General features: G+C 36.5%; 1 protein-coding gene across 7 annotated transcripts in view; it reads left to right on the forward strand.

Annotated features, from left to right (window-relative positions):
• LOC127646978 (E3 ubiquitin-protein ligase PDZRN3-B) overlaps positions 1-18,223 on the forward strand; it is a 143,383-nt gene that overhangs the window by 99,185 nt on the left and 25,975 nt on the right. Inside the window, exon 1 of one of the 7 annotated variants that reach the window (XM_052130992.1) lies at positions 9,143-9,433. The exons of 5 other annotated variants lie outside the window; for them this stretch is intronic. In XM_052130992.1, coding sequence (XP_051986952.1) covers positions 9,365-9,433 — 69 coding nt within the window. In that variant the 5' untranslated portion in view covers positions 9,143-9,364. Of the gene's footprint in view, positions 1-9,142; positions 9,434-18,223 lie in introns of those variants that run through there. One more of the 7 variants, XM_052130990.1, reaches the window with a different exon arrangement.

An 18,223-nucleotide genomic window follows, 5' to 3' on the forward strand; every position in this document is an offset into this window, starting at 1 on the left:
TTGTAATGATTAATCATTAGCTCTTAACTCATTATTCTGCTGGTGTCCCGAATTAAACGGTTGTATTAAATGTGCGTATCTTTTAAAAATACCTCTAAATGACATTAACTGAATTAAAGGGGGAAAAATACTTTTTAAAAGTTTACTTCAGTAAATCAATTTACTGCAAAAAAAATCCTATTTTTATCAGTGTTTTTGTCTTCTTTTCCATTTAAAATTGTCTAAAATCCTTAAAACAAGATACATTTAATTGAGAAGCAACATATAAGATATTTAGACTTGCTTTAAGAGAATGTATCTTAAATTTACACTATGTGTATTTTGTATATAAGTGTATTTTTTACTTGGTTATACTCCTGCGAGTGCAGTAAATACAAAATATACTTATATTCAAGATCTATTCTCTAAAAGCAAGTAGAAATCTGGTGAATGTATCTTTTTTTATTTTTTTTTAAAGGATTATTAAATATTTTCAAATATTTGTATTTTTAATAATATATTTAACATTCTCAGATAACAATTTTTTCTTGTGCAGTATAATTGCTTAAAACATGTACATTGTTTTAAAAGAGTTTTACATATTTATATTGGGAAAACAAGCCAAGACAAAATCAAATAAAAAAAATATTTTGTTGCAGTGTATAAGTGGGCGTGTACATTCTGTACATTTCAATCCATCTTTAACTCACAAAAAAACAAACTCTCTCATATTAATAAAGCTGCGTATTTCCAATTTTCTTCACGAGAAGAAATGCACAGTGAAATATATTATGATTCAATAAGTCGCGAGCAATCACGTTATAATCTAGCTGCAAGCGTCCATGCTCGAGGGATGAGCGTCCCTTCGACAGAGTGTGCATCAGCCAAATGAGCAATGCGCTCCCAGAGCAATGTTTTGATGGTGTGCGCACTAGTGTTTTCCTCGTGAGACTGGGCTGATACAACAAGTTCCTTCCATTCTTATCCTGTCCCCATCGCATGTTTTCCGTCCACCACTGTAACATCTTCGTCTCCCCCGCCGTGTCCCCAGATCAATGGTCTCCTGCTCTTTAAACTCGACTCTGCTATAAAAGTCTGATGAGCACCTCCAAATCCTTCTCTACCTTTTCCTTGCAGAGCTTAAACTGTCAGATGGAGAGAGTGATAGTGTGACATTTAAGCCTAGCTGTGCATCAGAAATGCCGGGGCATGGCTCCATTAACTCCCAACCAAACCAGGTCTGAACTCTGATCTCCAGCTCAAAGAGTGTTAAGTGCAGAGAAGGGAGATTTTGTAATGTACTGTTGGTGAGAAGCAACCTGCTGTTTGAGACCAGCTGAATGGCAGATATTTTCATAGAACTGTATATAATTGGGGAGGATCTACCAAAGTTTTATTGGGTTATTGCTTTTTAGTAGCATAATGGACAGAAATTTAGTTATTATTTAATTATAAAATTGTTCATTTCGGTCTTGAATGCTGATTGATCAATATAGATTTCAGCCATGCTAAATTGATGATATAACAACTATCACACAAAACAGCTGTTCACCTACTGTAGCAGTTATGAAATGTACTATGTCATACCCATAAAATCCAACTGTGGCAGGGCGGAGGGTGGGGCCTTGTTGTGATTATACACATCTTGTCCCTTATCAAGCTAATTAAGCCTACGAGAGGGATAAAGGCCGATGGCAGATGGTGGTGCGACGAGAGAGAGATAGTTTACGGACATGTCCGTCATGTGTGTTTGTGTCTTCTGTTTAAGTTTTATGTGAAACTATTATTTATATTGAAAAGCCGGTTCTCGCCGCCTCCTTTCCATTGACTTCTTTACACTGGTGCCGAAGCACGGGAAGGAGGAGGGATGCCCGTCGCGGAGTCCTTGACACTACCGTCCACCCAGGGGAGCACCGCTGCCATCTACCGGGGGAGGGAGTAGACCGACCGCCCGGACGCGGTGAACGACCGCCGTCCGCGAGGCGAGTGGGGACTGGACTCCCCGACCACCTGGAGCGATGGAACCGCTGCCAGGGGTGGAGGAGAGCCCTGCCACACCAACTATTCATGTTAGGACGAAGTAAGTTTACATCAGGGACTGTATCCTCCAGTGGAAGTTTGAAACAAAGTCATTTGCTTAATAAAATATTTGCGATGTCTCTTTACTAGGGCTATTAATCAATTAAAAAAATTTTTTGTTAGTCATCGTTTATTTTAATTATTCAGATAATTATTTGTATCAAGTTATATTGGCAATATAAACTTGTGTACATTGCTAATGCATTATTAGACACTATACACTGCCTGGCTAAAACAACTAAACAAAAATTGCATAACCTCATATTGTGTTGGACTGCCTTTAGATTTGATTACAGCACAAATTCCACATGGCATTGTTTTGACAACCTTATGCAACATCACAACATTTATTTCCATCCAGATTTACATTCTTTTTTGGCTGAGATCTTGTATTGATGACGGGAGAGTCGAACCACTCTGTAAAGTCTTCTCCAGCACATCCCAAAGACTTTCAATGGGGTTAAGGTCAGGACTCTGTGGTGGCCAATTCAAGTCAAGTAATTTTTATTTGAATAGCGCTTTTCACAACACACATCCTTTAAAAGCAGCTTTCCAGGAATTCATGCATTAACGAAACAAATTTAACTGTAATATCTATAAAGTCTTAGAGTGATTATTGTGTAGTTTGATTAAATATGATTGTAAATTGTGTATAAAAATGTAATAATTAAATACTAATTGTATTTAGAACCCCTGTGAGCGAGCTGAAGGTGACTATTCATGTATGAAAATGATTACTCATGTTCCCTGAACCACTCTTTCACATTTTGAGCCCGATGAATCTTGGCATTTTCATTCTGGATTATGATCATACCGTCAGGGAAGAAAAAACCCATGGGATAACCTGGTCATTCATTACATTCAGGTACTCCGCTGACTTCATTTAATGGTCACATAACGTTGCTGAGCCTAGATCTGACCAACTGAAGCAAACCCAGATCATAATACTGCCTTCAGAGGCTTGTACAGTGGGCACCATGCATAACAGGTGCATAGCTTCATGCGCTTCCCTTCTTACCCTGACATGCCCATCGCTAGGGTATAGGGTAACTCTGGACTCATCAGACCACATGACCTTTTTCCATTGCTCTTTTCCAATCTTTATGCTCCCTAGATCAGATCGCAAGTGAATAATTTTTTTCTGATTAGCCTCAATAACATGTGGCTTTCTTGTGGCTTCACGGCTGTTTAGTTCCAGTCCTGTAAGTTCTTGTTACATTGTGCTTGTGGAAATGCTCTTAATTGTACTATTAAACATAGCCGTGAGTTCTACTGGCAATTTTTTACAATGTTACTTTAAGCATTTTTGTGATCTCCGATCATGATCATTCAAGATTTTTCTGACCACATGAAGCTGAAGGTTCACCACTATCCTTCCAGGATTTAACAATGCGTTGGACAGTTCTTAACCAAGTTCCAGTGATTTCAGCAATATCCTTAGTTGTTTTCTTTGCTTGATGCTTGATTTGCCTCTTCTGAAACACAGTAACATCTTTTCCATGACCACAGGAAATGTCTTCCGACATAGTTGATAAAGAAATTCGAAGCTACACACTGCATCAGTTAGGGTTAAAAGAATTGTTGCCAGCTGAAACATATTACTCACTGCAGTAATGATCCAATCATAGACTCATAAGTATCTGCTTATTTAAATCCAAATGACAACTTTGATAAAACAAATTGAATGCTGAAGATTAATGGCTGCCGTTCTCCATCTCTATCATGCACACTCTGGGTCTCTCTCGCTGGTTTCGATTTTGACACTGGTTCAGATGTTTCTGTGCTGAGATGTGCAGTCAATCGTTTACATTCTAAAAATGTATATGCCAATTTTAGCCATAGGAAGTGGGGAAAACATTAGTGAAGTTTCAGTAAGTACACAAAAAAATAAAACATTTTCCTGCCCCTCCACAAATAAAAAATCCCTTGAAGCCATGTTTATTAGTAAATATAGGATAGACTTACAAATGTGTGTTAGCTATGACTATATGGATTTTTTTTTTTTACATTTCCGGGTTTGAAACGTGGAAGTAAACTATAGCAGGGTAACTCTATAGCAGTGAATGCCAGACAACAGCAAATACTATTTTTACTTTACCAGAAAAATAAAATAAATCAGAGCGGTGGATTAGGGAGGTCAGAAGACAAAAACATGCCAAGACTTTATTAAAACATTTTACTATTAATGCAAAAAGAATAATGTTTTAAATTTACACTAAATAATACAAAAAAATAAAATATAAAAACATTGGTTTTATTTCAGTTGGATTTCTGCAGCTAAATAAGGTGGAAACACGTCATAACAGTCTGTGAAAAGGGTCCGTTCACAATATAGCACAGCTTTATGTATCTTATTGCTTAAATACAGCATAATGCTGCTCAGTGTTTTAAACTGATATTCTTTGATTTTATTAGTCTGCATGCATCCTTAGAGTTTGAGTTGGATTCAATGATGTCCGTGGCCTCCTGTTGTGGCTGTTAAAAAAAATCAACAGAGACAACTGTTAAACTGGGTCCAGTGGGGCCACAGTGAGACATCTGGAAGAATAGCTTATGAATATGAATGTTTGCATTAGAGCTTAGTCCCCGAGCAGGAGGACAGTGCTTTCGCAGTGCCTGTGTTGTCTTCATTAAAGTTGGGATGATGTAGCTCCTGTCCCCCCTTCTGTTAACTCACCTCTTCTCTGGCCATTCTTCATCCTTCCATGTGGATGTGAAGCCCCACTAAACATCATTAGCTGTGACTTGGTCTGCTTCTATTGTTTGACTCGGGCAATACGAGTCCCACTACCTCTAATGACCAATTTTTGGGGGTTTCTCCAGAATTTAGAGATCAAACTGGTTAAGCCCTTATACCCCACATCAGAGAAATAAAGTTCCCCAGGGAAAGAAGCAAGATATACACACTGTTTGCAAATCAACTAAATGTTACCATGATGAATGTGATGGCAGAAGTACACAGTGTGTTTTGCTTGTTGTGACAGGATATTAATTTGGTACATATTAGAACTGTGAACAGATTAAAATAATACATTGATAAATATGAGTTTGTTAGTGTTAATGCAGTTTATCTTAAATTTGCAGAAATGTGCCTCTACATATAGAGAGAGGGAAGCTGTTGATGCAGTAACTAGTCACCATTTCTATTAAGTTTTCATCATTTTTAATGTGTTTTTTTTTGCAGTAAACTTAGTCCTACAGGATGACAAAAGATTTTTTAAAGGTACAAATATTTAATGTAGTCTCTCAAGAAATGAGGTCATAAAAATGACGAAAATGTAAAGTATGTAATATGTAGAATTTGTATTATTTATATGATGTATATTTATTATGTGAAATGTATATATCCATATATCTCTATATGGATCACATATTTATATAGGCTAATAGATAAAGTGAAGCATATATGAAGTACTGTATGTAGTTTAATCATTGCATTGCATTCAAAATGAAGGTGGTTTAATGTCAAATTCGGTAAATGGGTTAACTAAATTTAACAGCGTTAAACTTGGGGTAAATTCAGGTAAATTGGGCCATATCATGCAAATTATCTCAATCACAAAAAGTGGCCCCCGCGACCCTGTACACAGGATAAGCGGTTGACGATGGATGGATGGATGGACAAAAAGTGGCCCAGTTTGCCTGAATCCACTTTGTGTTCATTTTAGGAGCCCCTGTGTTTTTAAGAAATGGAAGAGTTGACAACAATATGATTGAATTTCTTTAGAATCTGTAGTGTGTGTGTGTGTGTGTGTGTGTGTGTGTGTGTGTGTGTGTGTATAAAGTTTAAATGCATGAGATTTCATTAGTCATGCTTCTATAGTAATCATCTTGCTGGAGGTGAGATGAGTCGAAAGTATTTAAATCTCTTTGATCATCTCAGCCTAAGGCAGGTCATAGGTTAATCCATAAACCCATTTATACAGACACATGCACAAATATAGACACCAATATGAAGGCCAAACAATACCCCTAGGGACTGCATATAGAAACATGAAGTTGATGAAAGAAAAGGAAGACGTCCAAATTAGGGCACCATGCCTTCAAATAAACCAGACCCTCATCTTACAGTGCTTTGTTTTCTTTGAGAACTTTGATAACATCATTTGATCTTAGTGGTTCAGATCAGGACTGTCCAGCATTCCCAAACCAGATATGTAGGAAAGGGATTGATGGAATCATGTGGACAGCACTTGGTATTGAAAGTGGATTTAGCCTCACCCTGTCAGCCTGGGAAACATCAGGAATGTTGGAATCAGGGATTGATGAGTATCATCTGGAAACATCTGGTGCAAGAAAATCCCACCACTGCCACCATATTAAACATACACATATATACAAATGCACTCCAGTTCTCATCCTAGCCAATGACACATAGACAGTTAGGAAAGGATGGTACATGCCAACTGACTTCCTGTGTGGCTCCCTGGCGACACATTCCCGGTCAGTGAGATGATGGCTCATACTGGGCAGGGTGGCTTAAACTCATGTCTGTAATAATATTTTCTTATCTGATAACAGTGCATATACAACAAAGGAAGCCATTCACACTTCCCTGATATCTCTGGACTGCAAAACATGTATATATGAAAATACAAAGACACGAATGGAATGTGGATGAACATTCAGCTGTCATGCCACAAAGGCATAACATGCATCTTTTTTTTTTATTGGCATTCCAAATACCTTTTGATATTAAAGGGATAGTTCACCCAAAAATGAAAAAAGCCCAATAAAAATATCACAAACGTATTCTGAGTTATGAGCTATAAAAGTCTTTGAAGTCAGACAATAGGTTTGTGTAAGGAACAGATCAAAATTTAAGTTGTTATTTACTGATAATCATCCCCGGTTAACAATTTGGATTAACACGAGGGTTTTTTGGATGAACAACCCTTTAATTGTACAATGGACCACTATAATTGCAATAGAGATGTTTAGTTGGTTGGGATGTTGTATTAACATAAGCTACACTGGAGAAAAATAAATGTTAACCTAAAATGTGCTTATTGTGGTACAACTAAATTAACTGGTTTTATTCAAGACAAAAATATATAGGGGGAAAACGGAATAATCATGAATAATTAGGTTATATCAACACACATCATTTTTAAGGTATAGATAAGGTGTGCATTAAAACTTAAACAGTTCACTGAAATTCACTTGTGATGCACGAATTGCTTGCACGCTGCACTGGTCTGTTGACTATACCATAGTGCTTAGCTTCCCATACAGCTCATAATTACATAAAACCAGGGTTGGGAAGTAACGAAATACATGTAATGGGATTACGTATTTAAAATACAAAATATAAGCAACTGTATTCCACTACAGTTCCAATTTAAATCATTGGTATTTAGAATGGTTACTTTCAAAAAGTATTTTGATTACTGAAGAGATTACTTGGCATTTTATTGTCATTTATTTAATTTAATATTTAGTCCTTTCAGATGGAAAACATTTATACATATAAATGATGTGATCCAAAGTGCATTTGAACAGCGTTGAAACACTTTCTTATGATGTGTTACATTCATACGAGCAGACAGAGAAGTTTGAAGTTTAGCTCAGCTTTACGCTAAGCTAAAATGCTCTTTCTAGCCATTTTACATGCATGTTACCTGGCACGGTCATATTTTTTTATCAAGAAAATTCACGTTGCATCATAATTTCCTTTTTTCTAGTAAGACCTTTTGATATAAGAGCAAAAATCATATTCTTGATGATAATTTTAGTATTGTTTTCCTGTAAAAATCATTAAAACAAGATCAATTACATTATCTTGTTTTAGAAACAACACTGCATAAGATATTTAGGTTTTTCAGAGAACTTATGTGTATTTTGTCTTACTGTACTGGCAGAGCTTTTATAGTCAAAACAAGTGAAAAAATCTACCAGTGCTGAAGAAGTAATCCAAAGTATTTAGAATATGTTACTTACCTTGAGTAATCTAATGGAATACATTACAAATTACATTTTACAGCATGTAATCAGTAGTGGAACTTCAAAGTAACCCTCCCAACCCTGTATAAAACATGCTATGCGATCATGAGGAAGGATTACATGAAGAGGTAGATTGGCATGCATGTGCAAGGGACTTCATATAAATAAAATAGCCTACTTCTCTCTCGCTGTTGCCAGTGATTACTCCTCGGAAGTTGTGCCATAGGTTGCGACCCCTAAAATAGCTCCTTAAGGTAACAATTGCTGGTTACAACTTTTTACAGAGTAGGATGCTTTGTATGGAGTGTGGTGTATTTATGTATTAGCATGTACAATTATTTAATTACTCTCCTTAATCAAAATACTGCACTAGCATGGTTTGACATTCCTCTAATTGGCACTTATGTTTGGTTGGCTGCGTGGCACCACAGTGGTAGACATGACCGATGCCAGGTCTGCGCTGCCCTGTTGTCAACTATGGTGTCATAAAGGGCAACTCACGAATTACTGGGAAACTGTGTCGTTTTGCATCAGTCACCTCGGCATGGTCCATGATGCAAAAGGAAGAGTTTGGTCTGTATATTTGTTTGCTTGGCTGTCAGCCCACTTATTAGCGGAGAATAAGCCCCAAGCATTTCCCTGTTTATTCTATTGTCCTAATGCATATCCTAAAGGTCGCCGAAATAAAGACTAAACTGAACTCTGTGCTCCCTTTGTTGAGCCTCCAAAGCACTCTCTCTCCTCATTGTATAAGTCTTTACAATTCTGGAAAATGTTATTATTAGTGGAAAAAGGCAAAGCATTCATTAATTTATTACATGAGTGCTTCTCTTTTATTGCGGTAACATTTGTTTGAATGACTCGTCTCAAATTATTATTACGGTTTGCATCATTATCTAACCCCATTATGTGGTTGTTTTTGTTGGCAGAATGCCTTTCTGTTTACACATCAGGTAGAGTAATGAATTCATCTTCAACAGACTTAAATGCACCTTTTACTCTCTGTAGCTGTATGGAGCAACCCACTAATGAATATTCAATGAAGTATTTAATATGCATGAGTGGGCGTGCATAAGTACTAGTGTGTTGCCAGTGTATGCAGCTGAATCAGACAGGGAGATCCAGAGAGGGGAATGTTGGACTGAGACAGACCTCCAGGCAAGCACAGCATACTACATACTGGCGAGATTGTGTAAATCATTTAGAATAAAGGAAAAGTGGACTGAAGAAGGGGGAGGAAAAGGAAGAGACAGGACGAGCTGTATGTTCAAGAGAGCAGCCACATGTGCAAAAGTGAGGGAAGGAGTGTGCTGAGTTCCTGCTCTCCTCCACGAGAAAGACTAGATGGTGTGATCTGTCCATCATGGGATGCAGAGTGTGTACTCTACAGAAGCCTCCAGAACAATACAAGCTGCTGTATGAAGTATGCCAGGTAATAACTCTCTCATTTTAAACAGAAGTTGGAAAGTGTCTTGAACTCTATTATCAATAGAGCACTTCAGAGGAACTTTCGAGCGTCTGCAAGAGCCTTTGTGCAAATGTATCTCTTAATACTGTTGCTTAGAATTAATTCTTTATGATTATTTCTCTGATAATCACCATAACCATGGACGTTATTCAGAATTATGTGGTCAAACCAATTGATTTGATTCATGCATATCAACCTTAGCTGCAAAACTGTAATGTTGGAGATGTTTGTGTCAGGTTTATTTAAGCATTTTTTGTAACACTTTACTATAAGGTAGTTTGTTAAATACATTAGTTAAAATGAACAGTGAGCAGTACTTTTACAGCTCTTATAAGTCATGTTAATTTTAACATACTAATACATTTTTTAAATTAAAAGCATAAATGTAAACATCATACATTAGTATCAATCAAGATTAATAAATGGTCATAATATATTGTTCATTGTTAGTTCATGATACCAAATGCATTAATGTTAACAAATACAACCTTATTGTAAAGTGTTACTGTATTTTCTGACAGAATGTCACAGTACATTAGGAAAATAATTTTGCAATGTGATCCTGATGTTACCCTGCAATTATTACATTTATCCTGAGCTATAGGATGTTGGTCAAGGTATATTGAGTGTGATAAGGTGTTTGAAGCATCGTATCACAGGGTTGACAAGCGTGTATCTATGTGTCGAGGCGGCTCTCTGTCTCCCAAATGATTCTTGGTTGGTTGGTTCATATACTGTATATATTCACTAGCCTTTCACATAGACAGCAGATATTTTATAACATATGCCATGTCATGCAGCATGTATATACCATGTCCTTGTGATCTCTGTGTTGCTGTTTGACATTGATATCAGTGCTGATTTGATTTCCTGTGGGTTGTATGATCCTAATGCTTATAGCTTTAGAATGTCTGACATGATATCGCTGGGGGGCTGTAGATGAAAGCCAGCAGGGGGCCTCTGGAAACATGCTCAGGTGCTGTTTTTTCTAAGGCACACATCACAAACTTTTGCAAATACATATATTTAAATTCTTACAGATATTGACAGTTATCAACAAATGGTAACTTGCACTTGATCATTCCTCTTTAACTGAAGTTCACAGAAACTGGAAGATTTACTGTATCTGACATTATTATGAGGGGCTGTTCACTCAGAAGATGCGCACCATTTTTTAATTGTTGGTCAGTGAACGTATGTATCGCTTCCAGAATTTTGCTCTGTATACCTCATTTTTACTTTACTTTATAAACAGTTCAAATATACAAAAACTTGCCTCAAGACACTATTCTGTTGCAGTATTCCATCTAGCTGTTTTTGAACTTAAAGTGTCCTGTGTGAACTGCTCCTTGGAAGACAACATTTTTTGTTTTCATTCAAGAAAGCAACCAAGAATGTTCAGCCACATTTGAGGTTGTTTTCAGTTAATCTAATGAGTGGCCACTAGCTACTTTGCATTCCCCTTTACAATTTTCCATAGTGGCTATTTCTCTGCATTAGCTGCTGATGACAGCACAGTCGCTGTTGTGAAAGACTCCACTTTGATATTACTGGCTGTGTGAAAGCAGCTTTCTCTCCTGTTAAGGACCCAGTGTATATATCTGTGTATTTGTGTTTGCTGCACAACAATAAATGGTCTCTGTTTGTTAACAACCCAACAGCCGATGTTGGGCTTCAAAGGAATTGTCTGCCTTTTCAAATCACTCTGTGTTGGAAAAATGAATGAAAGACGAAAAGAGACAAAGACATATATTAGGGCCATCACATGAGCATTTTTCCAACTCACTCCTCTATCAGACTGCATCTGTCATGCTGCTGTCATTTATATTTGATTGGCAGGCTGTTAGTAAAGGGAACCATGCTGGTTTCTCTAATGGTGATCCTAGCCAGTTACTCCTAACTGGCAATAGACTAAGCAAGAAATTGGCAGACAAAGACACTTATCCATGTTTAACATCAAATGCCATTCTTCACACATTGTAAGACATTGATAAGTCTTCTGAAAAGCTTTGATATAGACATGTTGTCTGTGGTGATTGCAGATTATGCAACCATTTGTATCATTCTTGTCTGGCTTGAAACATCAAAAAGAGACACTCTCCCATTCCATGGTCCCTTGAAGACTTACTGTGCCAAATGAGAGGTGAAACTTCCATGGTTAGTGATTTTGAATGAGGGTCCCTGTTTAAAAGGCTATTATAGCTGTCTCCAGTTCATAAACAATAAAATACACATTGATTCAAAAGTACAGCCACAAGACAAACATTACTGCTGACCTTTTTAAGCATGTGCATAAACCAGGCGTGAGTTTGCGTGTTGTAATGTTTTTTATATGATTGATAGCTGGTCCATAATTTATAGAGGTCTAGCCTTTAAGGTTTTTAATTCTACTTTGTTGATTATATAAACTGACAGTATGTTTTTCCACCACTGTAAACCACTGATCAAGTTTAATGAACTCCGAACCATGAATTTGTATGACAAGAGGACGTGTGACCAGAAGAAGATTTTTTTTATTGTGTTTTCTATTGTTGCAGGAAAGAAAGTAGACAATATATTTTAAAATGTTTAATATAATATTATTTGTTATTTGTGATGTATTATTTATATGTATTATTATTTGAACAAAAATACATTGCGTGCTCAAAGCCTAGTGTACAAACCACATATTGGCGTGTAGCATGTCTGATATGATTATTGCAATATGGGATTGCATTATTGCAATGGATTGGCATTGGTCTTGCAGATTAAACCGGCTTTTCTGGAAATAATGCATTATTGGGATATTGGAGAATTGTTGAGAGATGGGTGGTCTGTCAGTGTGTGTTTGTATTCCATGGTGTATCGGATGGCATATACAGCGGATCAGGCTCCTGACCCCATCCCCAGATAATAAACACAGATCCTCTTCATTAGGGTGTCTGGTACCATGCCTGCACTCTCTCTCTCTTTCTGTGTCTCTCCCTCTCTCTTACTCTTTCTTTTAGAGCTCCCCAGAGGTTAATTGGTGATCATGAAGAATGCATCCTCCTCACATAAATACACACATTTAGAGAGAGATTCATGTATACACAGACATTATATGATTGGCCCATCCAGGGATAGGAATTGTAAAGTATTGAATGTTTCTGGTTCTTATTTTGATTCCACAAAACTACTCATCAACAGCTCTTTAACAATTCCATTAATGGTTCTTTTAGGCAACATCTGCGGTAATAATTTTTCGTTTGGAAATGGATCTCTCATCCATACTGTAACAATGTTTTCCTTCACTGAAAATGGTGTCTTTTAAAAAAAACAAAAGTAAAAAATGCTCTCCATTACCGCATACTTTGGAAAAAGTAAAAAACTGAATTGAGTTTTAAAACAAATTAGTGTGGATGTTTTCTTAGTGCTAGTAAATGCACCAACCCAGAGTTTAGTAACTCTGTACTAAACAAAAATATGAAACAAAAGCAGTAAAATTTTTGGTAACAATAGTTTCCAACTAAAGCAAACTAATTAATCTTGAGTTTGAGACTGAGGCCGCGTCTACACTTATCCGGTTTAGTTTTAAAACACATTGATTTTGCTACGTTTATGCCTCTCATCCGCACTGGAATGGCATTTTTCCAAAACTGAAAATGGAGACTTGTGAAAATGCTCTCCATAATGCAAAATTTGGAAACAACGATGTTAGGAATTTGAAAATCGAGGTTTTAAACTTAAACTGATTAGTGTGGTCATGGCGTGATTGTTGATTTTTGATTCAGAGTCATTTTATCACAAATTGATACACTGTATGTTTTTTGTTGCGTCCAACCACAGAGGATAACACACAATATAAAAATGTGTTGTCTATGTGTGATATTTTTATTATTCTGCGATGCACAATTTTTAGCTCATATTATTCAGTTCAGACTAAAAGATCACAACATAGCTAAAACATAAATTCTTATGCCACGGCATTGCATAGTCAGTAAAGGCGTTGGAAACATTGTCAGGGTATTGTAATATCATGCTCTGTCCATATTGGTGGAAAAATGCAGATGTTCAAGAACCGTTGTGGAACCAAATGTCAAGATTTTTATTTACAATGGAACTGGTTCTTGATTCGGAACTCCTTAACCTTTATGGTTGATCGCTGTCCCAGTTCAATGGTATAAATAAAATTCAGAGACAAGCTTGTCCCTTCTTTAATTTTTTACATATTGCACTTCTTTAGTGCCAAGGATTCATCATAGAAGAACAGCTTAGCTTCCACCGTGCAACATTTGCTCTTAAAAAAGTCCTCCTGTGTTTAAAAACAACCATTCGGTCAGCCTATTGATTTCAATGTAGGGACCTCATTTAACAAAACCACTAAGAAGAAAAGAGAATTAGTCCTACCAGTCCCTTTAAACCTACAGGACGACAGAGTGTAATTTTCCTCTTCTGTTAAAATGATTAGAACTGAGCGAGTAAACGTGATCTCTCTCTAACTGTGCTGAACTCTGTGCTCTCAGCTTCAAAGCAGGAAAGGTATGCACCATGTGGAGATGTTGACTCCTTTGTCCCTGATGGGTCTATATTGGCCGACTGCTAGAAACTGTGTTTGACAGCCCTGTGGCTCCTAATCTCCCTTCAAGTGGCCGGTAATGGTCATGGCGCCTGTCTGTGCCTCATGCAAGGCCTTCATTTTAATTAGAGTATCAAAACAGTCAGACTAGTGAAGCTTGAGCTCAGATTAAGTTAGTGCTTGATGAGTGCTGCGAGCTAACACATTTATGTTAGTGGCTTTACACAGGTCTTTCCAAGTTCTTCAAGAAATTCACCTAAATTAAATGGTTCCCATAAAGAGTGTGTTTAGATGAATCCTGAATTAGTCAACATAAAACAATATTTGCAATCCATTTAGTTCCAAATTGTGACATACTTGGTCAGATGGTAGGAGGAGTTGAATAATAAAATAGCAAGGTGACCCAAAATAGAAAGGTTGTTTCAGAGATTTTATATATATAAGTGCACATGGGTACAGAGATCTTTTTGGAGAAATGTCCTCTGGTCTGATGAAACAAAAATTTAACTGTTTGGCCATAATGACCATCGTTATGTTTGGAGGAAAAAGGGTGAGACTTGCCAGCCGAAGAACACCATCCCAACCATAAAGATTGGGGGTGGCAGCATCATGTTGTGGGGGTGCTTTACTGCAGGAGGGACTGGTGGACTTAAAATTAGATGGCATCGTGAGGAAGGAAATGTGGATGAATTGAAGCAACATCTCAAAACATCAGCCATGAAGTTAAGGCTCAGTCACAAATGGGTCTTCCAAATGGAAAACGACCCAAGCATACCTCAAGTTGTGGCAAAATGGCTTAAGGACAACAAAGTCAAGGTATTGGAGTGGCCATCTCAAATCCCTGACCTCAATCCGATAGAAAATTTGTGGGCAGAACTGAAAAAGCACGTGAGCGCAAGGACTCAGTTACACCAGTTCTGTCTGGAGGAATGGGCCAAAATTCCAACAACTTGTTGTGAGATGCTTGTGGAAGGCTACCCTAAATGTTTGATCCAAGTTAAACAATATAAAAGCAATGCTACCAAATTCTAACAAAGTGTATTGAACTTCTGACGCACTGGGAATGTGATGAAAGAAATAGAAGCTCTGAACTATTCTCTCTACTATTATTCTGACATTATATTTTCTTAAAATAAAGTAGTGATCCTAACTGCCCTATAACAGGGAATGTTTTCTAAGATACAATATCAGGAATTATGAAAAACTGAAGGAGTTTTAATGTATTTGGCTAAGGTGTATGTAAACTTAGGTGTATGACAACTGTAAATAGAAATAATATATTTAAGCAATATCACATGAGCAAGATTGCGATATGGCCCTACATCAGCACTCAGCAGTAATCACTGCAGTGCTGATTTTGGGCCATATAGTACGATTGCGAGTGAGATATTGCTTATATACAACAGTTAAATGAACAAGTAAATAAAAAAAAAGGAGTAAAATTGTGTACATTCATAAAACCGCATTTGTGCATGAAACTGCTTTATTACATGACCGATCAGAATCTGCCGTTGCTGGTTCAAACCAAATGATGCATCCCAGCGTCCGCTTTCTCAGTGTTAAAATAGCCGTCCAAGCGGGGGTATTCCTCTCTATTTCGCAGTTGCCGGTGTGCAAGAGTTATTCCCTATAGAAACCGCAATGTCATTTTAAACAGTATGTATCCAATGTGAAAACTCTGTTAAGAGTCAAGCACCTTGAGTTCTGTAATCAATCAGTCTGTTGTGTTTCTCAGCTGTGATGAGCCTTAGTGCTGAAGTTGTTAGTTTAAAGCCATTTAACCCTCTGAGGGTGTTTTGGGCCCTGGAAAAGTTTTGACATGCCTTGACATTTGTGCTTTTTTCAGTTGCTTAAAACATATTAATGGCTAAAGTCTGATAACACTGTATTCAGCACAAACTGGGCTAAGATAATATCTGAGCAACATGTGTGTACATATTTGTATTTTTGAGAAAATAACGTTATAAAGTCACTGAAATAAGGCCATATAACACATACTAAACGTTTGTCCACAAGACTTATGAGAACTGGATCTTGTAGCCTAGAGTTTTTGCTACAAAATAATGTGAAAATCATCCTGATCACTCATTCATACAAAACAATATAGACATTTGACTTTTGTAAGACAATTTTAGTGTTAGAAAGGTCATATGCGAGGAGGCGTGAACTATCATGAATATTTATGTGATTCACACCTGAGGATCCCTCTTGGCCTATCAATGAGGAATGTGACAAAGAGAATGAATGTGAGGAGACTTAATGATCAAAATCAAGTTTTAACTTAAAAGAAGTAATTGACTATATATTTTTTTTACACAAAGACTTTACTTAATTTTAGATCTACACTACCGTTAAAAGAAGTCTCTTCTGCTCACCAAGACTGCATTTATTTGATCCAAATAAATGCAGTAAAAACATTGTGTGAACTCATTTTACAATTTTAAAATATAATCTAAACATTCATATTATTTTTATATCATATTACATATCATATTTATATCATACAGCATACAATGTAAATAACAACATTTACATGTAACTAAAGCGTATTAGGACATATTTCAAATGTCAATACTTTGAAAACAGTCTCACTAGTAAAATATGTACGTTTATATAAAATAGTATGTTAACTAATTTCAACTAATTGACTAATTGACAGAAATTGTATCCTCTGCTGGATCAAGTGTTCATTTAAGTCCCGCTCTTCTTCTGAGGAAAATGTTAACTCATCCTTACATCCAGGAGTTTACAAGCATGCAGAAAAGTTGAGTTGTGTTGTGTTTACATTAAATCTCGCAGTCGGGGGCGTGTACATTTCCCTTGATCGTCTCCGCACATTAGCGTATGAATGGCGCGCTCTGCTGGTGGATGGATCACATTACAGATAATGAAGCTGAGCCAGGAAAACCGTACATCGCTTTGTTTCATACAGATTACATTGCAGGAGAATATTAGTTTTAAATTTGAATTGTTTTATTTAAAAGTAGACATTTTAAGCTTTCTTTAGAAAAATGTTTCATGTTTGTGTGAGAAGAATTTGCGGAGTTTAAGTTCATTTTAGTGACGTGTTTCTGAAATATGCTCGTGAACACAGAGACTGCTGAAAGCTCACCCTTTTTATTATCTTTATTTTACAAAAGCACAAGATTTTGTTGTTATTGTGAGTGTACACTAATAAAAGTAGACCCTTTATAGTCTCTAATGATGTCTTACACCTATCTGTACCCAAAAATTACGGAGTATTTTAAGTTGTTTCTGCTGCAATGATGAAAATATCCAGCAGGACATGCCGGCGCGTCCCTCGACCCCAGAGGGTTAAAGCTATTTCATAGCTTTAGTAGAGAAGTAGTAATATGAGTGATCACGGAGCGCTGATCTTTGTAAACAATGACTAACGCATTCACTTGGCTCATATTACACACAAAAATGATCTTTTGCCACCACCTGTTGGCTAACACATTTAATGTAAAAAACAAAATAGATGTAAAAAGAGACACTTAACACATATGCTCTTTCACTTTAGTTTAGGACGACGAACACAAGCAGAGTGATACATACAGTGAAGCGTCCAAGTGCTGATGGTGTCATATTTGAGTACCGGAACTAACGTGTATATATATTAAACTTTTATTAATTTTGTTATTTTTTATTTTTCAAATTTTAGAACAATAGTAAATTCATCACAACTATTGAATAATAGAAATGGAAATATGGGATATATACATATATGTATGTGTATATATATGTGTGTGTGTATATATATATATATATATATATATATATATATAATAATTTATTTTGATTTTGTTTCTTTATTTCATTATTTTTGAAATGGCATGTATTGATTTTAAGGAAGTAAATTGGGTCCATTTGGATTTCCTTTAGACTTTAAGGCTTGCGGTAATGCATTTCACAATGCATTACCGCACAAAGACTTTATAATATCCTACTGTGATGAGCTATCGTCGTTTTATTCACACTATTTTTCCCACATAAGTTCAGATCATGAAAAAAATGTATTAGATATTTCCAGAGAAAGATCAAATTCATCATCGGACTCGGTGTGTATCATTTTGATGTAAAAAAAAATTCATAAATAAATCGTTTGGCATTGGATTTTGTTAACCCAGCCTTTATCAAGCCTTGTCACTCTCTCCCTCGTCCCCTAATTAGTCTTTACCGAGGTAAAATGCAAAAACAAAGCGGTTCACCCATGC

The sequence above is a fragment of the Xyrauchen texanus genome, chromosome 7 (assembly GCF_025860055.1).
Source record: "Xyrauchen texanus isolate HMW12.3.18 chromosome 7, RBS_HiC_50CHRs, whole genome shotgun sequence".
Classification (NCBI taxonomy): domain Eukaryota; kingdom Metazoa; phylum Chordata; class Actinopteri; order Cypriniformes; family Catostomidae; genus Xyrauchen; species Xyrauchen texanus.